The following is a 27,169-nucleotide window of genomic DNA, read 5'->3' as shown; positions in this document are numbered from 1 at the left end:
GTAATTATTCAATAAAACAAATTTTATTATTTAATCAAATAATTAAATATGACTTTATTTGCTTTAATCCACTGACCCAGAGTAGTAACAGGATATAATTATATTTTCCAGTGTTTTTCATTTCTTTTATGTCGGCAGTTAAATAGTTATTTACACTGATTTACTCTAATTCTATTAGTAAAAAGTGAATTTATTTAATTTAACCCACCAGACTGTGGTTTCATTAAGTTACTCAGTCATGCTTTGGGTGACGCTGAACCAGGACATTAATAGGACAGAACAGAAAGACTTTATTGTCATTTTACAGGGAGGAAATACAGTAAATAGGCGTAAATATATAAAATGTACATATACAGGGGAGGGGGAAAGCCCCCCCCCCAATCAGGATTACATTTAGTTATATTTTAGTCAGAGAGAAAAACTATATTTCTGTCAAACATACATTTGAGAGTAAAAAGGATTATAAAGGTTAAAAAGCAGAGATTTGACCTTTTTGCCAGGAGAACCAGCAACACATCACAGTGACACTATGGAGTCAGAAACAAAAAACCCTGGATAGAGGGACTCAGTGAATGAGGAGGTGAATCTGTACAGGGGGGTCAGTCCATCAGAGGAGACGCTGTAGAAGGACAGAGCACCAGCCCCCCAGTCCAGATACACTCCTACTCTGCGGGAGCCTGAGGGCCGTATGGGGATGTCAGTCCATTTATTATTGTGCCGGACAGAGTAACTGTGAGTATCACAGCACAGACACCATGACTTGTCATTGACTCCAAGCAGACAGTCACTCACTCCTTTCCTCCCGATCCCTTTATAAGTGACTCCTATCCGGGCTTCATATCCACCCCACTCAGCCTCCCAGTAACAGCGGCCAGTCAGACTCTCTCTGCACAGAACTTGGGGCCAGTCATCAAATCTCTCTGGATGATCAGGATATGGCTGCCACTCTGCCCCCTCTGTCACCTTCCTGTTCCCCCCTGACAGAGACAGGAGTCTGTTTGCTGTGTTGGGGTCCAGCGTCAGCTGGCAGGAGTCTGTAGGCAGGAGGAAGAATTATTAATACCATCAGGCCGCCTGTACTTTATGTTTCTGTACAAAATAAAAACAGCGCAGCTTCCCCGAACGAAGCGGGAACCGAAGTTTATGAAATAGCTCAGGAAATGTCGGACGGCGCGCGACGCCGGCGGGAAGAGCCGCCAAAATGCGGCGCGAGCTAAACTAACAGCTTAATTACGGGTAAATAAAATTACAAAGCGGCGACATTCATCAGACATATTCATCACAAGCATATTTACCACAAAACGGCACCAGATATTAATACTAAAAGTCAGTGTCTTTCCTTCTAACCGCTAAATCATGCGCGTGCGGCGCCTTGCTGCTCTGTCTTTCTACAGGGAGTGTACCTTTGAAAATGGCCATCAATAACAGAATTTAAGTAATTTAAATTTAAGTAATATTATTGCATATTTAAAGCGATATTTAATAAAGGTTTGGACCTGAATTCTGATACAAACGCCTCCGAAGACGATTTCGGCGCCGGAGTTGCGCTCCATGAGGATCCAGTATTTGCAGCGATTGTCTGACACGGTCTTTAGTCCCAGCAAAGCCGCTCTGAATGCATTTCACACGCATCGGCTTATTTCCGTGAAGCGTGTCTACCGCGCTCGTGACTCTCAGACGTGGCACCGCTGCCTCGAGGCGTGAGCCCCGCATCTCACGCAGGCGTAATTTTTTTTTAGCAGGGTGGGTCCGGAAATATTATTAATATTCATGAGCTAAGCCCTGCATGATTTGCTGGCTCATTAATATTTATGTACAAATAAGTGGCGGAAGTGCAAAAATGCTTGTAGCAGAGTATGTGTGTAAAGTGCAGATGTGCAGGAGTCAATTTGTTAGCAGTGCGGGTGTGAATCGATAGTGTTTTGGTGATGATTTCGATGTTTTATTTCTCTCATTTGGATGTTGTCTAAAATGACACAGAAACTCACAGAAACACAAACATGGAAATCCATCTTCACACAGTGCAAAAAGCCACACTAATCACAAAACCTGTGTGAATACAACCATAACATAATATTGATGGTATTATTAATAAAAACATGCAAACACACTTACATTTCTGTAAGCCTGGTCTGGTCCTGCACTCTCCACCATGATCCACACTACAGGAGAAGCAGAATGACATAGTCCTGCTGTATCCATTTATTTATTGGTGCCTCTTCTTCACATACATGCATAAGTATCTGTAGCGTGTCAGACACACACTCTGTACTCACTTCAGCTTCTCCAGTTTACAGCTGGGATCCTCCAGTACAGCAGAGAGCAGCTTCACTCCTGAGTCTCCTGGGTGATTGTAGCTCAGATCCAGCTCTCTCAGGTGTGAGGGGTTTGACCTCAGAGCTAAAGCCAGGGAAGAACAGCCTTCTTCTGTGACTCTACAGCCTGACAGCCTGCAGAGAGAGAGAGACAGATACTCCCCAATAAATAATATCATCTCACCATTACAAGTATTACATAAATGTGACTGCTCTAATAAATATTTAAAGAATTACAGTTTAGTGTCTAAGAGAAGGTAGACCCCTCCTCCCTTTCCCTTAGCTAATTGCTCACTATCTCCTCTTTATAGTGTGTGTAGCAAAGTGGGAAGTTTGGGTCAGCTTGCATTTTATTGGCTCCCCTTGCATTTTACTGGCTCCCTTTATTGGGAGCAGCAACGCACTGTGATCAGCGAATGCTCCTTACCTCACCTCATAGCTTTGGTTCACTCTGAACAGAAACATGAAGTTTGGCATATTTTGCGTTTGTTGTACCCAAATTAATTTCACTCCAAATCAGTGGGATCAGATAAAAAACAGAAAAAGTAAATAACATTTAAAATGAACCTGATGTCTTTAAAATAAATATTAATGGTGTCACTACAAGATTTTGTGAAAAAGACGGGGTCTTAGACACCCCAGTCTGCAGGACGAGCAAATCAACAGTAAGCAGAAGGGGGCTTTAGCCCTGGTTATCCCTCCACCATCCACTAGGGGGTGTAATTGTTCTTTTCATGTGCTTTTATACAGTCATGGTTACAGACTCTGCACCTCTATACACTCATATTTTGAATGTAACTCATTTGCCAAAAAAAGAGAGGAGACACAATGAACAAATTTAAAGATGAATTTGACTGGTTTCTGCATCATTATAACTATTATGTTCAAAGTTTCACGATATCACAATAACATGATTGCTGTGAATTTGGCCACAATAATCATGAAGTGAAAATCTGATATCGCTGCACGTTACCCTGCCTTCCGCTCCTTTTGTTCCGTTTTCTCTCCTCCCACCTCACCTGTGACCCCCAGACACCGGCTGCTCCGCGTTACCCTGCCTTCCGCTCCTTTTGTTCCGTTTTCTCTCCTCCCACCTCGCCTGGGAACAGACAGCGGTGTCTCCCTCACGTCTCCCGTCTCTCACACCCAGAGACCCCGACTCGGAATGAGGACGCCACTGACTGCCACCAGCCGCCCCAAACTTTCCTCTTCCTGCTGTCATTTTTATTTTTACAAAAGTCTGCCTCACTGAGGCTTCAGTCCAGTCACCCATCGCTGCCTGTATGTCCTTAAACTCATACCACACTATGATATAACTGCCCACTGCCTCAAACAACTGGAATTGTGTTTTGAAACTTAAATTACAGCGAAAGTAAAAATAAATTGATGGTTTCCTGGCATGTGAGTCCAGATCTGAGGTCAGGCAGCAGTCAAATACTGACCTCAGTATCTCCAGTTTACAGTGTGAATCCCCCAGTCCAGCAGAGAGCAGCTTCACTCCTGAATCCTGCAGGTCATTGTCACTCAAGTCCAGCTCTCTCAGGGGTGAGGAGTTTGATCTTAAAGCTGAAATCAGTACCTCACAGCATTTCTCTGTGAGTTCACACCGGTTCACCCTTAGGAAAATGAAACACTTTTAATTCCACTTTTTACACTGCTGCACTGTATTCTAATGAGGAGAATAGGGGGCATTTTTAGAAAACAATTTACTAAAAGTCATGTTAACAATCATCCCAATTCTGATTGCTGTCCATTATATTTTTATAATACTGTAACAGTACTGTTAAATTTGCTGAGCTACACAAATGTATTCCATGGTTTATATAGTTGAATGGATGTTTCCTGCTTCACTGCTTAATTATTTCTAATATGGATCGAGGGCTGATAAGATTGTGGGATATAAGGAAGTAGGATAAGAAAAAAGAAGCTGTTTGTGTTTGTTTATTATGTAACTGCTGAAATGCATTGTGGGTTTTCTTGGTGTCCAGTTACTTTTGTGTAAAATGCATATTCTGTACTTACTTCAGCTTCTCCAGTTTACAGCTGGGATCCTCCAGTACAGCAGAGAGCAGCTTCACTCCTGAGTCTCCTGGGTGATTGTAGCTCAGATCCAGCTCTCTCAGGTGTGAGGGGTTTGACCTCAGAGCTGAAGCCAGGGAAGAACAGCCTTCTTCTGTGACTCTACAGCCTGACAGCCTGCAAAGAGAGAGAGACAGATACTCCCCAATAAATAATATCACCTCACCATTATAATTATTAAATAAATGTGATGCTCTAATAAATATTTAAAGAATTACAGTTTAGTGTCTAAGAGAAGGTAGACCCCTCCTCTCCTCCCTTAGCTAATTGCTCACTATCTCCTCTTTATAGTGTGTGTAGCAAAGTGGGAAGTTTAGGTCAGCTTGCATTTTATTGGCTCCCCTCAGTCCGGGGCGGGGTTTAGTCTCTTATATAAAGTGGGCGGCAGGGTAGGAATGGTGCACAAGCTGTTCTGGGTATATCAGTAATGGACGTTAAGGCCCAGGGAAGTGTACGGCTGTTTTAACCCCGTGTCTCATCTCCCTGCTTGTGTTTCAGGGTTAGTAGCCTAGAGCTGCAAGAGCGGAATCCTCCCTGCTGGTGGTGGTGAATTTCACTTGTGTGCGTGTGCAGTGCAGATTACCGGCATTAGCTCACTGAGTGACGTGTGTGTGTGTGTGTCTGTGTGTGATCACCAGAATGTTCACGGAGGTCCTGCCTGTGCTGAGTCCCTCGTCCATCCATCAGTTCATGCCCCTTAACTTGCTTAGTTGGTATTTTGGGAATCATTATAGTATTACCCTGGGTGAAACCTCAGGCTTTTGGAACGAATCATCTGAGTTTCCATTATTTCTAATGAGAAAATTCACTTTGATATATGAGTGCTTTGGATTATGAGCACGTTTCCGGAACCAATTATACTCGCAGTCCGAGGTTTTACTGTATCTCCAGCATACAGTGTGGAATACCCAGTAATACTAACCTCAGTATCTCCAGCATGCAGTGCAGAATACCCAGTAATACTGACCTCAGTATCTCCAGTTTACAGTGTGAATCCCCCAGTCCAGCAGAGAGCAACTTCACTCCTGAATCCTGCAGGTCATTGTCACTCAGGTCCAGCTCTCTCAGGGGTGAGGAGTTTGATCTTAGAGCTGAAGTCAGCATTTCACAGTGTTTATCTATGAGATCACAGCCATTCAGCCTGGAACAGAAAACACTTTAAGACACAGACATATACACATCCTACACTTTAGCTAAATACCAAACATTACAATCTGCATTTGTTTTCAATATAATTAGCAGCACAGCTTACATTTCAAAATGAATTACAGTCTGCAGAGTGTCTTGTGCATCCTGGCAATTTGCTGCAGTCAGATGATCACTAATTGTAAGTGCATCTTAGCTCAAAACTAGAGGTAAAAGCATTAAGTACAAGCTACAGCCAAAAATCACAGAATATATATGAACACATGGCCAGCAAGATGGACGTGAACCTCCCATAACAGTCAGACCAGAGCTTCCAGTGCAGTCCTTAGCCATCTCTCTGCCAGGTGTCCCTACACTCGACACGTATCACTGAAAGGAGGAGATGTGAACATCCACAGCAGCTAATGCAGCAGCAACTGGCACTTGGATTCCTGATCCCATGAGTAAAATCCTTTTTGCCTGTATTGTTATACCTGGGATCATGTCAAATCACCAATTAGGTCTGAGTGATATGACGATATTATCGGTAATCAGCGTAATCAGACACGTCATAACATGGTTAAATTTGAGGTTAATCTTAGTGTCCAAAGAGCAAAGTCCAAAAGAAAAGTATACAATGTTAGGAAGGCTAACTTTAATGGTATGAGACTGAAGCTAGAAACTGCAAACTAGTTGGAGTTAAACAGCAAAACCTTTGAAGAGGCATGGGAATTTTTTAAAAGCCTAGAATATTGTGTGCAGTCAATCAATCATTATTTATATAGCTTGTTAAACCACAGGGCTTTACAAACATTTAAAAAGAAGAAAAAGAAAGAAATTCAAATAAGCACAGAATAAATAACAGTAAGCAGAAAAGAAATTAAAATAGAGTAAAAATGTATATAAAATAAATAAATAAAAATAATAAAATATCATGATAAAGGACTTTAACAACCCATATTCGCTGTAGGGGCCCCTCCCTCACAGGGGCCTCTAGCCCCTATGTCTTCTGGGGAGAGCGACCCCCCCCCCCACAGTGACTGATAATAATAAATACATAAAATAATAAAACAACTGATTATCATAGATGCCGTGGTGAAAAGATGCATTTTCAGCCTAGTTTTGAAAGCACTAAGACATTCAGTAGCTATAAGGTTCTCTGGGAGAGAGTTTTAGAGTTTGGGGCCATAGTGACTAAAAGCTGCCCCCTCCCTCCCCGGCCAGGTTTTAGGAATAATCAGCAAATTACTGCCGGATGGTCTGACTGATCTACCTGAGACATATCTTTCAGTCATGTTACTGAGGCAGGAGAGAGCAAAACCACCTAAATATTTACAAATTAGCAAATGAACTTTAAAATCAATCCTAGAAGCCAGAGGAAGCCAGTGCAGGGATGTGAGAGCAGCTGTGATGTGATCCCTGTGACTGGTGCATGTTAACACTCCGCCAGCGGCATTCTGGGCCTGTTGTAGATGTGATCCCTGTGCCTGGTGCGTGTTAACACTCCGCCAGCGGCATTCTGGGCCCGGTGTAGATGTGATCCCTGTGCCTGGTGCGTGTTAACACTCCGCCAGCGGCATTCTGGGCCCGGTGTAGATGTGATCCCTGTGCCTGGTGCGTGTTAACACTCCGCCAGCGGCATTCTGGGCCCGGTGTAGATGTGATCCCTGTGCCTGGTGCGTGTTAACACTCCGCCAGCGGCATTCTGGGCCCGGTGTAGATGTGATCCCTGTGCCTGGTGCGTGTTAACACTCCGCCAGCGGCATTCTGGGCCCGGTGTAGATGTGATCCCTGTGCCTGGTGCGTGTTAACACTCCGCCAGCGGCATTCTGGGCCCGTTGTAGATGTGATCCGTGTGCCTGGTGCGTGTTAACACTCCGCCAGCGGCATTCTGGGCCCGGTGTAGATGTGATCCCTGTGCCTGGTGCGTGTTAACACTCCGCCAGCGGCATTCTGGGCCGGTGTAGATGTGATCCCTATGCCTGGTGCGTGTTAACACTCCGCCAGCGGCATTCTGGGCCCGTTGTAGATGTGATCCCTATGCCTGGTGCGTGTTAACACTCCGCCAGCGGCATTTTGGGCCCGGTGTAGATGTGATCCCCGTGCCTGGTGCGTGTTAACACTCCGCCAGCGACATTCTGTGCCCGTTGTAGATGTGATCCCTGTGTCTGGTGCGTGTTAACACTCCGCCAGCGGCATTTTGGGCCCGGTGTAGATGTGATCCCCGTGCCTGGTGCGTGTTAACACTCCGCCAGCGGCATTCTGGACCCGTTGTAGATGTGATCCCTGTGCCTGGTGCGTGTTAACACTCCGCCAGCGGCATTCTGGGCCCGGTGTAGATGTGATCCCTGTGCCTGGTGCGTGTTAACACTCCGCCAGCGGCATTCTGGGCCCGGTGTAGATGTGATCCCTGTGCCTGGTGCGTGTTAACACTCCGCCAGAGGGATTCTGGGCCCGGTGTAGATGTGATCCATGTGACTGGTGCGTGTTAACACTCCGCCAGCGGCATTCTGGGCCCGGTGTAGATGTGATCCGTGTGACTGGTGCGTGTTAACACTCTGCCAGCAGCATTCTGGGCCCGGTGTAGATGTGATCCCTGTGCCTGGTGCGTGTTAACACTCCGCCAGAGGGATTCTGGGCCCGGTGTAGATGTGATCCATGTGACTGGTGCGTGTTAACACTCCGCCAGCGGCATTCTGGGCCCGGTGTAGATGTGATCCCTGTGCCTGGTGCATGTTAACACTCCGCCAGCGGCATTCTGGGCCCGGTGTAGATGTGATCCCTGTGCCTGGTGCGTGTTAACACTCTGCCAGCAGCATTCTGGGCCCGGTGTAGATGTGATCCCTGTGCCTGGTGCATGTTAACACTCCACCAGCGGCATTCTGGGCCCAGAAAAGGTTTTTCCTCTGTCTCAATGTATTTTTTTTTTTCTTCGTTGTAATTTGGTCTTTGATTTCGCGGGCCTAGTTAAGGGGTGGGAATTAAATACTTTGTGTGTTTGTCGATGGTGTTTTGTTGTATTTTGCCTAGGACCTCGAGTGTTAGTTCCTGTGGGGGCAGAATGTGGGTTGCTGTGTCTATAAGGGTGAAGTGTGATTTAATATAATTTTACTTGTCTATAATATATTCTTCTTTTGTGTTCCCATGAGAACTATAGTGCTGGTTGTCCTAGTGTGATTATTTTCTTAGGTGTGTTTTAGCTTTACGCAAATAAATTTTTCATCAGCCCCAATATTGTTCCTTTATTCAAATAGCCTGCAATGGTAATAGCGTCTATATTGGTGGAGATTCGCTAGGTTAATGGTGGGAGCTGTGTTTCTCGCCCCTTGTGCGGGTCACACGAGGAAGATGTGTGTGTCAGTAACGCGCTCTGGCCCCATCCCTGCTAGGCGAAGCAATGAAATATACAGCAAATTATCGTCGCTGCATCGCTGGCTGTCGGAATGGTGCCCGATAAACGGTGTGGGTTATATAGAAAATTGACAAATGTTTGGGGGTAGGCCTAGGCTTTTGAAGAGGGATGGTATTCACCCCTCATGGGCTAGTGCCGTTCTCCTGTCCAAAAGCATAGCTCATAGTCTCCAGGCAAATCGCTGACTAGCCAGAGCCAAGTCCAGGCGGCAGGCAAACAAGCATAACCGACCGCCTGCTAGTCGCTTAGAGTCGTCACCTATGGTTCATTTTACTGGGACTGTGTCTGTTCCCCTCACTTTTAATTGTGGAGGTCTATTCCACCGTAGTGTATGTGATAATGGGGGCGGCATGGTGGTGCAGTGGTTAGCACTGTAGCCTCACACCTCTGGATCCCAGGTTTGAGTTTCCGCCTGGGTCACATGTGTGTGGAGTTTGCATGTTCTCCTCATGTTGTCGTGGTGTTTCCTCCAGATACTCCGGCTTCCCCTCACAGTCCAAAAACATGCTGAGGCTAATTGGACTTGCTAAATTGCCCGTAGGAGTGCATGTGTGAGTGAATGGTGTGTGAGTGTGCCCTGCGATGGGCTGGCCCCCCATCCTGGGTTGTTCCCTGCCTCGTTCCCATTGCTTCCGGGATAGGCTCCGGACCCCCCGCGACCCAGTAGGATAAGCGGTTTGGAAAATGGATGGATGTCATAATAACTTAATAATAATTAAACCAAATCCATTATTAGATAATAGGTGTAATGCAAAGCTAAAACTTTTGAATGGCTTCAAAACTGGCTTCTAAGGCGCTACTGATAAATGAAATAATTACTGACTTTAGTCTTGGTCCTAATGCCTTACAGAGACCTGGCTTAGACCGAATGAATTCATGGCAGTAAATGAATCTACTCCAGCTGATTACAGCATAACCCTTGACCAGATGGCAAAGGTGCTGGTGCTGCTGCAATATTTCAGTCTAACATAGGAATGTCTGAGCAAAGTGCTTATAGCTTTAGAACATCTGAAATTCTTCTTCTTAGTCTTGCTGACTCATCTCTTCGTAGTTCTTCACCTCCAATCACCATTGTTATTGTATATAGACTGCCTGGTCCCTAACCTCCAATCACCATAGTTACTGTGTATAGACCGCCTGGTTCCCAACCTCCAATCACCATTATTATTGTGTATAGACCGCCTGGTCCCTAACCTCCAATCACCATTGTTATTTTTTAAAGATTGTCGAGTCTATAGTAATTTTCTTAAGGAGTTTGCAGATTTATTGTGATCTTTCTTCTTAGTCTTGCTGACTTCCTCTCGTCTCGTCTAGTCTACTGTCTTATACTTGAGAGACTCTCTCAGCCCTGCTCTCCAAACTACGAAAAACGATGGATTTGATCAGCTGGTCTCTCAACGCAATTGACACCATGTTCTCGACGAGAAGCCTAGGTTCGGGGGAATCTGTCTGGCAGGAACGTATGCTGCTGGCTACACGATGGACGGATGGGAGCGGTGGAGGGTCGTGTGCCTGGCAGCTCTTTCCGTGGAGGACATTGAAGACATCTACCTATTCGGAACCATGATTACAGGTATTATGCTGATTGGATTAGGCATTGCCCTGGTTTATCAAAGATTGAAGAAGACGGTGACAGCCGCTCAAAGCCCCACTAGGCTGGCCGGAATGATTGATGGAGTGGGCAGAGCTGTTAGCACTCAGACTGTGAAACTGGATATGGAGAAGCTCACAGCTTTGCAAAACTTACTGGATGGCAGAGACCAGCGTGGACATTAGAGGAGCTGGAAATTACAGCTTCTCGTACGGAAACCCAAACAACCCTATTCTATCAGGTTTTGGCTCCCCCCAATCAGCACTGGCCTCGGCCAAGGCCGCTGCTGAACTAACAACTCCCCCTGAAGAACAAGGCAGTGAGACTCTCTTGCATTCCTCTCCCCCGATCCCAAGGACTTACCGCACCCTCCCCCCATCCCACGCCTTCGCCGCTTCATACCCCCAGCGTGAACAGGCGGGTCTGTTGACCAGCGCCTCCATGGCTGCAGGACCGGATGGCTGTCTGTCTCTGCTGGACTACCTCCACCACCCCTTTTCCCTCACCCGTTGCAAGTCGTGTCATTTTTATGTTGTAAGGTGTAGTGCCATCATGTGCTTATGTTGCTGAGGTGTTTTTTTCGGTTCCCACAATGTCCTCCCCACTGGAGTACAGTCTGGGGGCTGTTTTTTTATTCTCCTCCTCTCTCCTCATGTTACTCTGTTTCTTTTCTTCTCTCTTCCCCTGTCTCCCGACCGGTCTACCCCCTACTGTGATGTTTGTGTATATGTATGGTCGGGTTGATGGCCAGTTTTTTCGCTGGTACTCGTGACTAGTGACATGGTATATTGCAACAGCAATAAAGGGTTTCATCAAATCAAATCAAATCAAATCAATTCTAGTTCTTCACCTCCAATCACCATTGTTATTGTGTATAGACTGCCTGGTCCCTAACCTCCAATCACTACCTGGTCCCTAACCTCCAAGAACTATTTTTTAAAGATTGTCTAGTCTATAGTAATTTTCTTAAGGAGTTTGCAGATTTTTTTAGCAAACCTGGTGGTCACTACTGCCAAAGCCATGATTGTTGGCTATTTTAATATTCACATGGAGAATGACAGTGATCCTTTAACAACAACATTTGCTGCTATTCTAGACCCTGTAGATGTATGTTAGAATGCAGTCGGCCTACTCATGCCTGTAACCACACCTTGGATTTGATTCTTAGCCATGGTGTCTGTTAGGTTGAAGAAACTGTTATTAATCATTTTGTTATCATTCCTGTATGATTAGCTATGAGTGTAAATATGTATATACATTATTTTGTCTTCTTCTAACCTCATACTCTAGATTATATTAATAATAGTATTTAGCTGCACATACCCTGAGTATGTGCTCAACAGCTGTACACTTAGGTAAAAAACTTTTCTTGTTCTCACCTCCCTATTCTGCATGACTCTTGCGCCTCCCACTGACTATAAATAAAGGAGTCAAGGGGAACCACCCTTTGTAACACATTCTGCTGTAGTTTGCATTGCAGAGAGTGTGGGTACCCTTGCAAGTAAAAACTATAAAGTGTGTTGTCTCATAAAAGGTGGAGTTGGGGTGGAAACGCCGGGCGCTTTCCCCAACAGTGTCCTGCTGGAACACATATCTATTATACCACAGAATCCTCTGCTTTCAGATCATTACTTGTTAACGTTTGATATACAGTATAGCCTCCCTTCAGCCCCATCTCCAAAGTACAGTATCAGACGTTAAATTGTCTCATTAACTACAACAACGTTTCTCAACCGACTTCCACAGTCCATCAACCTTACACCTGAAGCCTCGTATGAACTTAAATGGGTAACTGCGAACATGGAGAAATCGCCTTGCAGCACCTAGATCTCGTATCTCCACTTAAGAAGATAAAGCATAGAGATATGGAACCTGCCCCCTGGTTCTCTGATCATACACGTGAACTAAAACAGGCTTCATGCAAGCTAGAGTGCAAATGGCTCAACTGAACTAGACTTTTTCAGATCAGCCTGGAAAGAGCCTCTCTAGGTACAGACACTAATGACTGTGAGATCTGTGTATCTCTCCAGACTAATTGAAGAGAACAAAAATAATCCTAAATTCCTATTTGAATTTGTGACTAGGTTAACACAGAATTCTTCAACTCGCAGGTCTCACAAGCTTCTAGGAGTGATGACTTTATTACATTTTTAATGGTAAAATAAGTAAGATTAGACAGACCATCCAGTGCACGTGTGTAGCTACATACAGCTGCCAGCCTCCTGCTCATCCTATGCATACTGATAATGTGACCTTTGAATCTTTCCTTCTCATAAAACAATCAAAACTTTTGAGCTTATTTTCCTCCTGCAAATCCTCTGCTAGCCTTCTAGACTCAATTCCTACAAAATTCCTGAAGGAGATTCGACCACTGATTAGCACCACCCTGTTAAATGTCTTAGACTCGTTTCTTAGGCTTGGATATGTTGTTATTAGACCTGTTCTAAAGAAACCAAATCTTGAACCTAGTGATTTAGGAAATTATAGACCAATCTCAAATCTTCCATTCAATTCAAAGATCCTGGGAAAAGCTTGCCAGCTGTCTTTTCTCCTACAGAAAAATAACGCTAATGATTTATATCAGTCTGGCTTTAGACCAAACCACAGCACAGAAACAGCTTCAGTCAAAGTAGTGAATGATTTGCTTATGGCTTCTGACAGTGGCTGTATATCTGTGTTGATATTACTAGACTTAACTGCAGCATTCGATACTGTGGACCATAGTATCCTCTTGGACCGGCTATTCGTTGGCATTAAGGAAACAGCTCTTTCTTGGTTTTGCTCCTATTTAACTGATCATTATCAGTTTGTCCATGTGAACAATGAATCTTCAAAGATCACTAAAGTCAAGTATGGTGTCCCACAGGTATCAGTGCTGGGCCCCCTACTGTTAACTTTATATATGATACCTCTTTGTAACATTATCAGAAATCATTCTGTTGGGGTTCATTGTCATGCCCATGATTTTATTTATATATATATATATATATATATATATATATATATATATATATATATATATATATATATATATATATATATATATATATATATATATATATATATACACACACACACATATATACATACATATATATATACACACACACACATATATACATACATATATACATATATGCACATACATATATATACACACATATGTATATATACACATACATATATATATATATATATATATATATATATATAAATAAATAAATAAATAAATAAATATATATATATATATATATATATATATATATATATATATAAATAAATATATACACACATGGGGCGGCATGGTGGTGCAGTGGTTAGCACTGTTGCCTCACACCTCTGGGACCCGGGTTCGAGTCTCCGCCTGGGTCACATGTGTGCGGAGTTTGCATGTTCTCCCCATGTCGTCGTGGGGTTTCCTCCGGGTACTCCGGTTTCCCCCCACAGTCCAAAAACCATGCTGAGGCTAATTGGAGTCGCTAAATTGCCCATAGGTGTGAATGTGTGAGTGGATGGTGTGTGAGTGTGCCCTGCGATGGGCTGGCCCCCCATCCTGGGTTGTTCCCTGCCTCGTGCCCATTGCTTCCGGGATAGGCTCCGGACCCCCCGCGACCCAATAGGATAAGCGGTTTGGAAAATGGATGGATGGATGGATATACACACATATATATATATATATATATATATATATATATACACACACACATGAAAAACACTGAATGGCCTTGCACCAGAATACCTCAGTAATCTGCTGGTCTTATACAACCCTCCTCGCTTTCTTCGTTCTCAAGGAGCAGGATATCTGTTAGTACCAGGGTAGAAAGACCTACGGCAGGCTGCAGAGCTTTCTGTTATAGAGCTGCTCAGCTGTGGAATGGTCTTCCACCAGATGTGTGGGTTTCAGGCTCACTCTCAATATTCAAGTCTAGACTAAAAACTCACCTGTTTAGTTTAGCGTATAGGGACTCTAGTTCTAGCTCTAGCTAACTGCTCACTCCCAGTCAGACCTATAGTGTGAGGTGTAGAGCTGGGTGGGGATCGGTGCCATTGGCTTTGGATAAACTGGACTGTCAGTGCTGTTGTAGGACTTGAACTAATGTTAATGTGAATACATTTTCATGCTCCCCGGTTGTGCTGAGGAGGATGGGGTCCCCTTCCAAGTCTAGGTTCCTCTCAAGGTTTCTTCCTGCTAGAGGGAGTTTTTCCTTACCACTGTCACCTCAGGCTTGCTTGGTTGCGGTTCGGGCCAGTTATATGTAAAGTCCTTTGTGGCAGTGACTGTTCATAAAAGCGCTATATAAATAAAATTGAATTGAATTGAATTGCTGTCACTCTAGCTTCACACCCCCTTGTGGAATTGGAGTGCTGACATTTCAGGGACCCCCCATGCCTGCGTTCCCACCTGCCTCTCCCTCCTACTTATGCTGCGATAGCCATATCTGCTGGAGCTTACATACTGCACTCGTCTAACTCTTTGCACTGCATTGGGTCTCCCCTACTTTGGCTAATTGCACATTTTATTTCCCCTCCTCCTCCTGGGCTGTGCTGCCTGGAGACCCCAAATTATCAAGATATCCTGCCTACCCTGCTGCCTGTGACATCTCCACTACCTGTACCACCTTTCCGGCCTGCTCGCCCTTCTGCCTGTGACGCCCTTCCGGCCTGCTCGCCCTTCTGCCTGTGACGCCCTTCCGGCCTGCTCGCCCTTCTGCCTGTGACGCCCTTCCGGCCTGCCCGCCCTTCTGCCTGTGACGCCCTTCCGGCCTGCCCGCCCTTCTGCCAGTGACGCCCTTCCGGCCTGCCCGCCCTTCTGCCTGTGACGCCCTTCCGGCCTGCTGGCCCTTCTGCCTGTGACGTCCTTCCGGCCTGCTGGCCCTTCTGCCTGTGACGTCCTTCCGGCCTGCTCGCCCTTCTGCCTGTGACGCCCTTCCGGCCTGCTGGCCCTTCTGCCTGTGACGTCCTTCCGGCCTGCTGGCCCTTCTGCCTGTGACGCCCTTCCGGCCTGCCCGCCCTTCTGCCTGTGACGCCCTTCCGGCCTGCCCGCCCTTCTGCCTGTGACGCCCTTCCGGCCTGCTCGCCCTTCTGCCTGTGACGCCCTTCCGGCCTGCTGGCCCTTCTGCCTGTGACGCCCTTCCGGCCTGCTCGCCCTTCTCCCTGTGACGCCCTTCCGGCCTGCTCGCACTTCTCCCTGTGACGTCCTTCCGGCCTGCTGGCCCTTCTGCCTGTGACGCCCTTCCGGCCTGCTCGCCCTTCTGCCTATGACGCCCTTCCGGCCTGCTCGCCCTTCTCCCTGTGACGCCCTTCCGGCCTGCTGGCCCTTCTGCCTGTGACGTCCTTCCGGCCTGCTCGCACTTCTCCCTGTGACGTCCTTCCGGCCTGCTGGCCCTTCTGCCTGTGACGTCCTTCCGGCCTGCTCGCACTTCTCCCTGTGACGTCCTTCCGGCCTGCTCGCACTTCTCCCTGTGACGTCCTTCCGGCCTGCTGGCCCTTCTGCCTGTGACGCCCTTCCGGCCTGCTCGCCCTTCTGCCTGTGACGCCCTTCAGGCCTGCTCGCCCTTCTGCCTGTGACATCCTTCCGGCCTGCTCACCCTTCTGCCTGTCACTGCTACTGTACTACTGTTCGCCCTGCCATCTAAAGTGGCTCCAGCACTTGCCTGTCATCCCCTGCTTTGTGACTCAAATGTTGAGATTGACACAATGTGAATTGAGATTTCACCATCTTGATCATTTGACTTCCTCTGTTCCCCCCTGGAGGATGGGCTCCCCCTTTGAGTCTGGTTAGGGTTTGGGCTTCATCTGCTACCCCCTGGAGGATGGGCTCCCCCTTTGTGTCTGGTTAGGGTTTGGGCTTCATCTGCTACCCCCTGGAGGATGGGCTCCCCCTTTGAGTCTGGTTAGGGTTTGGGCTTCATCTGCTACCCCCTGGAGGATGGGCTCCCCCTCTGAATCTGGTTCTTCCCAAGGTTTCTTCCTTCTAGGGAGCTTTTCCTTGCCACTGTTCCCTTTTGACTTTCTCACTGAGCACTTTGCTGTAAAGCACTTTGAGAGAATGTAATGTGGAAACACGCTATATAAATAAAACTGAATTGAAATTGCATTCTGTGTTTGGGTGGAACTCATTAAATTAATATTTATTACGATATTTTTAAACCAAAATAACACATATATATATTTTTCACTTACCGCCCATCCCTAATCAACAATACATTAATCGGAGAGCTATCAGTCCTGTGAAAAAGGCTTTTCGAAGAAATGTTTGTTTGAATGATTTATGAATAATGATGCTTCATTCATCCCCATGGGGAAGTTGTCTTTTCGCCCCTCCCATATTGCTCTCCAAGAGACACACGACACATATACAGGTGGGAGGAAGTTTGGGGGTCACAGCGCAGGGTCGGCCAGCATCCAGCCCCCTGCAGCTCAAGGACCCAGTGATGAGATCACTCTGCCGGCCAGGAGATTTGAACCAACGACCTTCCGCTCATGGACTCGAACCCAAAAAGTCATGCACCACACCCAGTATTTACAGAAATGCTTCCTACAGCATCCAGAACTGAAAAGAATATGAGTGGTTTTCCCACTACTAATGAAACCTGGACCATTATGTATGAGGCTGCATCTTTAGTTATTTGTTACACAAAGGATGGTCATGGAAATCTTGTCTTTTTTGTTTTTACTACATCAATAACTTCAGTTAATATCCATCCATCCATTTTCCAAACTGCTTATCCTGCCGGGTCGCGGGGGTCCGGAGCCTATGCCGGAAGCAATGGGCACAAGACAGGGAACAACCCAGGATAGGGGGCCAGCCCATCGCAGGGCACACTCACACACCATTCAGTCTTACACACAATTTAGTAACACCAATCAGCCTCAGCATGTCTTTGGACTGTGGGGGGAAACCAGAGGAAACCCAGGCGGAGACTCAAACCCGGGTCCCAGGGGTGTGAGGAAACAGTGCGAATCACTGCACCACCATGCCACCCCCCTCACCCTAACCCTAACCACTGCACCACCATGCCACCCCCCTCACCCTAACCCTAACCACTGCACCACCATGCCGCCCCCACTTCAGTTAATATAAAATCTAAAAATCCTAGTTATTGATACGAGGGTAAATAAATTATACATATATTTTATATTTTAAAGAATCTTAATCTTTATACTGCCAGACTAGATGTGTCGTCACATCCTCAGCCAGGAGCAGCTGTGGCCAGCAGAGGCCGCCAGTGAGCAGCCAGAGACAGCAGTCATACAGAAGCTCCCAGCTCTGGGCTCCATCACATGAACACGCCTGCTGACAATAACACTCACATACCACTTATACACCCTGTGGGTAAAGAGCCCTCACTGCTTCTATAGCAGGTTAGGATGCTGTGCCTGTGATCAGAAGGCAGACTGGATGGGAACGGAAACATCACTTTTTTGTTTGTTACTACATCACTATCTTCAGTCATTATAAAGTCTGTGGTTCAGATTAGCTACTGCTATAGAAACAGCTGCAGTCGAGATTATCAAACAAACACCCCAGTTATTAATCCAAGAGGATAAATAAATCAGATATATTTCATACAATGTCAATGTATTACTGCCAGACCAGACATGATTTCCCATCCCCACGTCACTTACAGAGCCGTCCTGGAGTTCTTGACCACAGGCAGCAGCCTCCTGTGCTCTTTATCTGATCTGATGTATTTCTTCATATCAAACACATCCAGCTCCTCATCTGACATCAGCATCACAAAGGCCAGAGCTGAGTACTGTGCAGGTGAGAGGTCTTCTGCTGAAAGATGCCCTGAATGAAGGTATCTTTGTACTTCCTCTACTAGTGAATTGTCACCCAGTTCATTCAGACAGTGGAACAGATTGATGGTTCTATCTGGAGATAATTTCTTCTTGACTTTCCACTTGATGTATTGGGCCGGTGAATGGTTGGAACCCGATTCTGAATCAGAACCCCATTCTGAGTCAGAACCCCATTCTGAGTCAGAACCCCATTCTAGGTCGGAACCCGTTACGGGGTCATTCTCTGCCATGCACTCATTGCTTTGGGAACAAGCTTTGAACCTCCATGGCCCTGAATAGAACACGTCGGTACAGATATTGGTTGGATGTAAGTGTTGGTCTGTTTCCTGAATGTTACGTGACCTGGTTCCTCTCTGTCCCAGTAGTCTTTGTAACAGAGTCTTACTGGAGTGTGTTGAGAGGCCCAGGAGGAAGCGGAGGTAGAGGTCCAAGTGTCCATTCTTGCTCTTTAATGCCTGATCCACTGCATTCTTCAGCAGGTCAGCTGACGAGTTTGATAGAAACACATATAAAGCAGCGAGATACTCCTGGATGCTCAGATGCACAAAGCAGTACACCTTCTCCTGATACAGCCCATATTCCTCTTTAAAGACTTCTGTGCACAATCCAGAGTGAACTAAAGCTTCACTGACAATAATGCCATTCTCTGTCAGATCATGCTCATAAAATATGAGATTGCCTTTCTCAAGGTTGTCATAAGCCAGTTTACCAAGTTTCAAAAGAAATTCATTAAGCTTGGTTTCATTATTTTTCATATACTTGTCATTTTTTACACTTGTCTGATAGATCAGGAAGTGTGTGTACATTTCAGTCAGAGTCCTTGGAATTTCTCCCCTGTCAGTCTCACTAAAAAGCCTCTTAAGCACAGTGGCTGAAATCCAGCAGAACACAGGTATGTGGCACATGATGAAGAGGCTCCTTGATGATTTCACCTGTGTGATAATCCTGCTGGCCAGGCTCTCATCACTGAATTTCCTCCTGAAATACTCCTCCTTCTGGGCATCACTGAACCCTCGTATCTCTGTCACCCGGTGGAGGCACTCAGGAGGTATCTGATTGGCTGCTGCTGGCCGGGAGGTTATCCAGAGGAGAGCGGATGGAAGCAGATTCCCCTTAATGAGGTTAGTCAACAGCACATCCAGTGACATTTTCGTTGTTACATCAAACCAGCCCTCATTGTTCTGAAAATCCAGAGGAAGGCGACACTCATCCAGACCATCAAAGATGAACAAGACTTTGTACCTAAACAGCTCAGTGGATTCAAGTGATATAAGATCTGGGACAAAGCGGTGAAGCAGTTCAATCAGACTGTATTCACACTTAATCAAATTCAGGTCCCGGAAAGGAAGAGCAAATATGAAGTGAACATCCTGGTTTGCTTTTCCTTCTGCCCAGTCGAGAATAAATTTCTGCACAGAGACTGTTTTCCCGATACCTGCCACCCCTTTAGTGAGTACAGTTCTGATAGGTGTCTCACATAAGGGTTTAAATATATCATTGCACTTGACTGTAGTGTCTTCTGTTCGCCTTTTCTTGGATGCTGTTTCAATCTGTCTCACTTCATGTTCATCATTGACTCCTCCAGTTCCACCTTCAGTTATGTAGAGTTCTGTGTAAATCTCACTGAGAAGTGTTGGCAGTCCTCCCTTAGCTTTCCCTTCAAATACACGCTCAAACTTCTGCTTCAGGTTACATTTGATCGTGCTGGACATGAGCTCCCCTGAAGAAAAATTAGAGAAAAATTCACTAATTCTCAATATGATCACACATGATACACAGCCATAATCTTAACCATCAGCTACCAAACAAAATGAGACTTTTGGCATGTTAAGTTCTTTGATTGCATTTACAGATGTTAGTGGGGATCTGAGAAATGGTCCCCGCACTATAAATATAACAGGGCATTTTTTTGGGATATCTAATCCCCCACCCCCTGCACAGAGACACTTTTTGCTATTTCATTGTATTAAAATTAAGCTTTAAATTCCAGCCCTAGGAGAGCATCACCACTGGCGCCCCCTGCCTGAGGCAAAGTGAAACTGGCTGGCAAGTCGGCGCCCCTCAGAAGGTGGTGCCCTAGGCGATCGCCTATGTCGCCTATAGGACTGTCCAGCCCTGGCTGGGGGGGCATTAAACCCAGCCAATAACAGCACCTAAACCAGATTATAACTTTCTAAACACAAAGTAAACAGCAAGAGAAATGACAGCTGACTGGCATTCATGCACAAAACCTCCTTCAATGAGCACGTCGCTGACATGATGATGCTGTTTGCTATGCATATAAGACTAATCAGTAATAAAAATGCAGAGGATTGATTCAAACTATTAGTTAAAAAGGGGGATGGGAACAGAAAAGCATTTAATTTGCCTATTACAGTTTACTACCCTGAGACAGACACAGTGGACGGTTCACTGAATCTCGTTGCCCCTGTATTTATACATATGTAATGACAATAAAGTTGAATCTAATCTAATCTAATCTAATCTAATGCAGGTGCAGCAGGACACGTTAAAGATAAAGAGTATTTCTGACAATGATGCTGTAGGTTATTCCCCATCCCAAACACCTGAAAAGTATTAACAACTTTCCCTAATGAATTTGTGCTGGGAGTAACTGACGTTAATTCTAGCTATTTATTAAATTAGCAAATGCCGAATTATCCAAGGTAAACTAGTAACACTCTGCTCCTCAGACCACAGACAGTAACACGGTAATTACTCTGATTAGTGATTATTACCTCTGTCTTTTTCCTGTTTTTCCTCCTCTCTTCTTTTTCTTTTTCTTCCTCGGGCACTGGAGGGCTTTGGTCTTTCTGACATGATAGTGGCTGTTTGAATTAGATACCATTAATCGTATCACACGCTTATCAATCATATCAGTGTTACTTAAAGACGCCTACAGTACAGTGTGTGATACGGAGGGGGAGGGGGGGTGGCGCCAGGTAAAACAGTAGGAAATCAATACAGGTCAAAAAGTCAAAATTTTTATTTCCCCCTCCCCTTTCTACCCCTTTGGAATGGATGCCCCCCCCCGGCATTTTCCTGTACTGCCTCTGCCACGGGATGCCCTGATATACAGGGTTCAAGTTAATGTATTCTTATATAGCGCCTTTCACTACCGAGAAGACAAGGAAATGAAAGAAAGAAAGTCAAAAGTCAGAAGACAAAGGAGGAGAGGAACCACAAACTCCCAAGTAGATAGAAAAAACAACCTCTGGGGGTCCAAGGTCACCTGGCTGCCCCCCCCCCCCCCCCGGGCATGCTAACAGTGTAGAAAAAGGAGTGGGCTTGCTTGCTAAAAGTAAAGTGTAAATTACAGAACAGCATAAAGCATAAAGGTCACGTCCTGCTTAGAGACCTGAAATAAGGAAGAATTTTGGATTCATTTCTGTATCCGACATCGGTATCTAAAAGGTTGCAATTTAGACAAAAAACAAGAAAGGTTATAAATATGATTACCCTTCTGCAGGTCTTCATTCAGTCTCTGAGCAAGATCATTCAGGTTCATATTCTTCAGGATTTCAAGCATGACATTGAGAGCATCGACTTCACAGTAGGAACTTATCATCTTATCGGCGAGGTCTGTTCTATCCAGGCCCTTCACCAGACCCCTGGGAAGGGGCTTAAACTCTTTATATTTTGTGCGACTCAATTTCCATTTAAACATCTTCAGCTCTTCATCATCGAGCTCCTTAAGGTAGTCCTCCAAGAGGTCGGCGAGCGAGGTCTGGGTCTGCAGAGTGTCGGAGATGAGTCCATGAGACTCACAAACCCGTACATGTCACTCCCACACATGCACTGACCTTTCCGTTAACAGAAGGCAGGTTTCCTGCTCACAGTCCTATATGTCTGCAGGAGACACCTGCTGTGATTCTTTCATTACTATAGGAAGCACATGTGTGTGTTTATTTTCTGCATTATTATTTAACCTTTATTTAACCAGGTTAGTCCACTGATGTTTAAAATCTCTTTTAAAAGAGAGACCAGTCCAATTTAAATAGTAATAAAAATAGTTTAAGACCCAATAGATCACATTACAACAATACGGACAAAAATAAAATAGACTAAAAATATGTTAAGACAGCATCCAATATAATTATACATATTTTATATTAAGTTATGATGTTCTATTACAATATGTCAATAACAAGTAGTGTAGCACAAAATGGTAAAAAACTAGAGTGAACTTTCTGTCTGCAAAGTTATTCTGTTCTGTTACAGTACGTCTGTAACATTTGGTGCAGTGCGGTATGGTAAGGAAGTAGCCTGAGGAAGAGCACTGCGGAGAGTGAGCTTTTTGTCTGCTAAGTTATTCTGTTCTGTTACAGTACGCCTGTAATATTTAGTGCAGTGCGGTATGGTAAGGAAGTAGCCTGAGGAAGAGCACTGCAGAGAGAGAACTTTCTGTCTGCTATATTCAGCAAGCTTCAGCTGAAAATAGTTGCTCATGTTATGAACTTAAGCTTTCCTGTCTTTTGGTGTCTGGTATTTATGGCCTTAACAACATGCATCATATGCTGTAACGTTACATCCAAACCTCCTCATTGGAACAGTGAGCCATCGCTTAGACGATTGGGGTTGTAACCAGGTCCCGTGTATTGTAGTCTGACTCTGTAATCAAAAGCAGAAGTAATGTTAGCTTTATATTCCAAATTCAGTTTACAGGCTATATCTGTCACCCAAAGGAAACCAGTCAGTTTTTAAACCACAAGTAGAGATGTGCACTGATCATTTGGACTAACAACTGTGGGCCATATTCTACTGTGTGCTTAAGTTTAAAAAAAGCATGTAGCCATTGAATTGAGGACTTTAAAGCACTTTTCCATCTACATGCTCTGGAGGGCTGCATTTGTCACGGACCAGAGCCCAGCGGCCCATAGCTGTTCCCAGTTTGGAATCACCTCCTTCTTTGAAGTGTTTGCACTTGTCGTTTTCATTACTCACCTTATCAGGCGCTTTCACACCGAAGTTCTGGAACCTGGTCCTTGTTTACAGGTTCTTGGGCTGTCTGGACCAGGGACTTTTGTAGATCCTGGCCACTTCTGTCTGTCACTGTCACACCGCACAGCAGGAACTGAGAAGCAGAGCTGTCACTCAGTCATGGAAGTTATTTTGCCAAAGGTTGGAATAACATACAGCCACATTTAAGAACTAGCAGAAGACCCGGCGTGTGATGGTGCACACAGTGTCAAATATAAACCTGTACCGTAAACAACCTAATAGATCACAGGTGACAGGGCAGGAATATCACCGAGAGCCATGGACGTCATTGCCCCTTTTTCTGGCTTTGATGCCCCCTATGAAAATCCATGTTCAGAGGCCACAGTGTCAAATATAAACCTGTACGTAAACAACCTAATAGACCACAGAGGCCAGGGCCGTAATTCTGAAAATCCATGTTCAGAGGCCACAGTGGCCTTGGTGCCCTGCAAAATTCTGCCTGGCAACAGAACTATGTGCACAGATTTCAGACCGCTTCACAACGCCCATCTTTGGATGTGTGTAATTAATAATATGCAAGCATGACAGAATCCTGTGTGACACCTGTGAGTTTGTCTGTGATGCGGCAGAGAAAGTGAGAGCGCACAGAACACTAAAGTAACAATCAGCAATGAAAGAGCATTAAGTAAGAAATTTAGATACATAATCAGCAAGTAAGCCTGGGAAATCAATAACGTTATCTAGTGTCATGGATCCTCTCCCCATGTTTCTTTAGTAAGCTATAATCTGCCGTCATTGTTTTGATAACTCTCTCAGTACGTGTTTACTGTTTCTGATACAGAGTTTGTGTGTTTCAACCGAAGCTTGTCCGTGGCCTAGGTTAGGCATGGGGCAGGCTATTCATGTAGGCTAAATGTTAGGGCTGGTTTATACTCGACACTCACAAAGCGTCTTTGCTCACAGCTCTGTGAGTGAGTGTCTGTCGTTTCCCAACTATGCAAGTTGCAAATGTGCTTTTGGAACAGGCACCCCAGAGTGGGAGTTTAGACTAAACCATTTTAACAGAGGATGGGGGTTTTCTAAGTGAAAACTGTCAGAAAATAATTATATTATGTGATGTGATATATTTACCGGATGTGGTTTTTGTAAACCAAGCAATATTGTAACTGTTTAAAGCACTGTTTAGATGTTTAGGCAGAATGGGTAAGACGCAAACCTTTTCTTTGTATATAAATTGGTAGCAGAATTCACGAAGTATCTGAGTAACGGGTATAAAGTGATGAAATATGATGTGTTAAAAGATATTTAAGTGTAATCCTCTATTATTTTAGTGTCCTTGAATTTAAATCTATGAAATCAATATTAAATTCCTGTCAGAACGAGACAATGGTCATGATCTAGGATTTGCATGGATTTAATATCCATAATATATTCTCAGGATTTTTATAACTGGTCCCGAGAATGTCCTTATAAAGTTCATACTAGGTCACCTAGACATCGTTTGAACATCCCTCAAAGTCATCTACTGGATGTAAAAACTAACCTTCAATTTGGATGGACAACATCTAGAACAAAAGAGGACGTCCTAAGGACGATCTCAGGACGTATTGCTATTGGCTGAGTATGTGAAACACAATGCAGTGCATTAACAGTGCTCATTATAAAAGGTAATAACCAACAACGGCATACAGACCAAAAAAGGACGTCCTAAGGACAACATAAGGACATATTTCTATTGGCTGGGTATGTGAAACACAACACAGTGCATTAACAGTGCTCATTATAAAAGGTAATAACCAGCAACGGCATACAGACCAAAAGAGGACGTCCTAAGGACAACATAAGGACGTATTTCTATTGGCTGGGTATGTGAAACACAACACAGTGCATTAACAGTGCTCATTATAAAAGGTAATAACCAGCAACGGCATACAGACCAAAAGAGGACGTCCTAAGGACAACATAAGGACGTATTTCTATTGGCTGGGTATGTGAAACACAACGCAGTGCATTAACAGTGCTCATTATAAAAGGTAATAACCAACAACGGCATACAGACACAAAAGCATCTGTTCCGGAGCACACATATGGATAAGGAACTTATCGGTAATAATTAGCCTACAACACACTACCTGAACCTAGCCACCTGTTGGAAAAATTCAAATGCTTATTTCCACACCTTAGCCACCTTTTGGGGGATTTGCAGACCCCAATTGAAAATAATGGAACTTTGATTAGTTCACTGGGGTCTGCTTGGCCTGGGGCCATAAAACACCCCAAATGTCATTCTGTCATGAAAAACCTCACCATTTCTCCTAAAGAGACCCAATTCTATATATAAAAACAGAGATGAAAAAAAATTTAATCACATGACATTTGTGGAAAAGCCCTGAATGGACGATACCGTAGCCGATTGTTATTTATTTTACTGTGTGATAATCTCAGTTTAAAAGTAAAGGTGTGTGTTTCCATTTTACCCTGGAAGACGGTGATTATTTAAACCGGCAGCACCTTTGGTGGTTGAGAGCGGCCGAAGCTCATACCAAATAGGGGAGAAAACAACATCTCAAAGCTCCACTGGTAAATTACTGTAAATAAAAAAAAAGAACTCAGGGCGCCCCAAAGGGATAGTGGATAAGGTTTAGGAATCATGCCCATTACCGCAGCATGGGGGCGCTACATGTAAATAAAGGTGATGTAATTACATCACCTATGGAAAAACAAGAAACAAATACACTTATTTACGAAAGTAAATTGACTGAGATGCTAATTTCCACTGAGGAAAAAGTTAGGACACCCTCACATTCATCACTATTTAAAATGCCTAGAATTAGATTCATGTCACCACATCAGATGAAGATGATTAGAACATTGTTACAGAGCTTTTTGGTGGAGCCTGTCTTATTTAAACCACAGATATTTAGTCTGGTTTGCTCTTGACTGATTAAATGAGTGGTATCACTATGGTGAGATCCAAAGAGCTCTCTGAGGCCTTCAGAAAGAAGCCTGTAGATGCATATGAGTCTGAGAAGTCTGAGTCTAAAAAGATCTCAAGGGATTTTGGAATCAGCCGTTCCACTGTCCGGAAAATAATACACAATAATTCACATTTAAAACCACTGCCAGCACGGCCAGGGCCGGCTGTCCTAGCAAGTTCAGCCCAAGAGCAGACGGCAAGATGCTGAAAGTCATCTCCAAAAACCCTAAAAGGTCATCACGGGTCATACAGGAAGCACCTGACACGGTTGATGTCAAGGTACATGCATCTAGCATCAGAAAGAGACGCACAAGTGTGATTTATATGGGAGATGTATAAGGAGGAAACCCTTGCTGTCAAAACAACATCTAGGCAACACTAAAGTTTGCCAGAGACCCACCTAGACAAAGACCAGGACTTTGGAACAGTGTGCTTTGGACAGATGAATCTGAAATTAAATTATTTGGGCGCAGTAACACAAGACATGTTTGGTGTAAATCAAAGAGCTTTTGAGCAAAAGGACCTCATACCACCTGTGAAGCATAGGGGTGGAAATGTCATGGTTTGGGGTTGCTTTGCTGCAGCAGAACCTGGCCAGCTCACCATCATAGAATCCACTATGACGTCTTCATCATATCAGAGGGTGTTTGTGCCGAGGAATGGCTTACAAGAAAGAAATTGACAGTTCTGGAAACTATATATAAAAATATATAAAATATTTCATGGGGTGTCCTAATTTTTTCACATGACTGTACTTATCCACACCTGGAAAACACCAAAATCAAACCCCATTCTTTCCCGTACTGCGTAGACACCCTGTAAATACATTTCTCTATATAATTTCATACCATTTTAAATTCATTTAATTTAGCAGACGGCTTTATGCTAAACAACGCATCGTCCTAATACACGTCCGGTGCTAC

General features: G+C 44.6%; 2 protein-coding genes across 6 annotated transcripts; both read right to left on the bottom strand.

Moving 5' to 3' along the window:
• Nucleotides 1-270: 270 nt before the first annotated feature.
• On the bottom strand, nucleotides 271-23,432 carry LOC125726910 (NACHT, LRR and PYD domains-containing protein 3-like). Of its 5 annotated transcripts, XM_049003384.1 has the most exons (11): nucleotides 23,273-23,430; nucleotides 22,866-22,939; nucleotides 21,788-22,061; nucleotides 21,067-21,156; nucleotides 18,152-20,048; nucleotides 5,362-5,535; nucleotides 4,338-4,511; nucleotides 3,758-3,931; nucleotides 2,277-2,450; nucleotides 2,116-2,162; nucleotides 271-1,034 (listed from the first exon to the last, which is right to left on the bottom strand). In XM_049003384.1, the coding sequence occupies exons 2-11, from the start codon at nucleotides 22,887-22,889 to the stop codon at nucleotides 517-519; spliced, it is 3,546 nt and encodes a 1,181-aa protein (XP_048859341.1). In that variant the 5' UTR covers nucleotides 22,890-22,939; nucleotides 23,273-23,430; the 3' UTR covers nucleotides 271-516. The 5 variants fall into 5 exon arrangements, with proteins under 5 accessions (XP_048859341.1, XP_048859342.1, XP_048859344.1 ...); XM_049003385.1 differs by lacking the exon at nucleotides 3,758-3,931; XM_049003388.1 differs by lacking the exons at nucleotides 271-1,034; nucleotides 2,116-2,162 and adding an exon at nucleotides 3,335-3,414.
• LOC125726915 (uncharacterized) lies at nucleotides 14,198-17,492 on the bottom strand. The gene is made up of 2 exons (XM_049003395.1): nucleotides 16,035-17,492; nucleotides 14,198-16,000 (listed from the first exon to the last, which is right to left on the bottom strand). Exons 1-2 carry the CDS (start codon nucleotides 16,091-16,093, stop codon nucleotides 15,103-15,105), a joined length of 957 nt encoding a protein of 318 aa, XP_048859352.1. The 5' UTR covers nucleotides 16,094-17,492; the 3' UTR covers nucleotides 14,198-15,102.
• Nucleotides 23,433-27,169: the final 3,737 nt, after the last annotated feature.

Source organism: Brienomyrus brachyistius, unplaced genomic scaffold (genome assembly GCF_023856365.1).
Source record: "Brienomyrus brachyistius isolate T26 unplaced genomic scaffold, BBRACH_0.4 scaffold79, whole genome shotgun sequence".
NCBI lineage: Eukaryota > Metazoa > Chordata > Actinopteri > Osteoglossiformes > Mormyridae > Brienomyrus > Brienomyrus brachyistius.
The sequence above is the reverse complement of the archived record's forward strand: the minus strand, read 5'-3'. Positions and strand labels throughout refer to the sequence as shown.

Excerpts from the sequence above, each read along its gene's own strand:
- LOC125726915 (XM_049003395.1), bottom strand. The coding sequence starts at position 16,093 with ATGTCACAGGCAGAAGGGCGAGCAGGCCTGAAGGGCGTCACAGGCAGA. Across the intron at positions 16,001-16,034 it reads ACAGGCAGAAGGGCGAGCAG|GCCGGAAGGACGTCACAGGG; the intron begins GCCGGAAGGGCG and ends AAGGGCCAGCAG.
- LOC125726910 (XM_049003384.1), bottom strand. The coding sequence starts at position 22,889 with ATGGCTCACTGTTCCAATGAGGAG. Across the intron at positions 20,049-21,066 it reads AAAACAGGAAAAAGACAGAG|GGGAGCTCATGTCCAGCACG; the intron begins GTAATAATCACT and ends ATTTTTCTTCAG. Across the intron at positions 5,536-18,151 it reads AAGAACTCCAGGACGGCTCT|GCTGAATGGCTGTGATCTCA; the intron begins GTAAGTGACGTG and ends TTTCTGTTCCAG.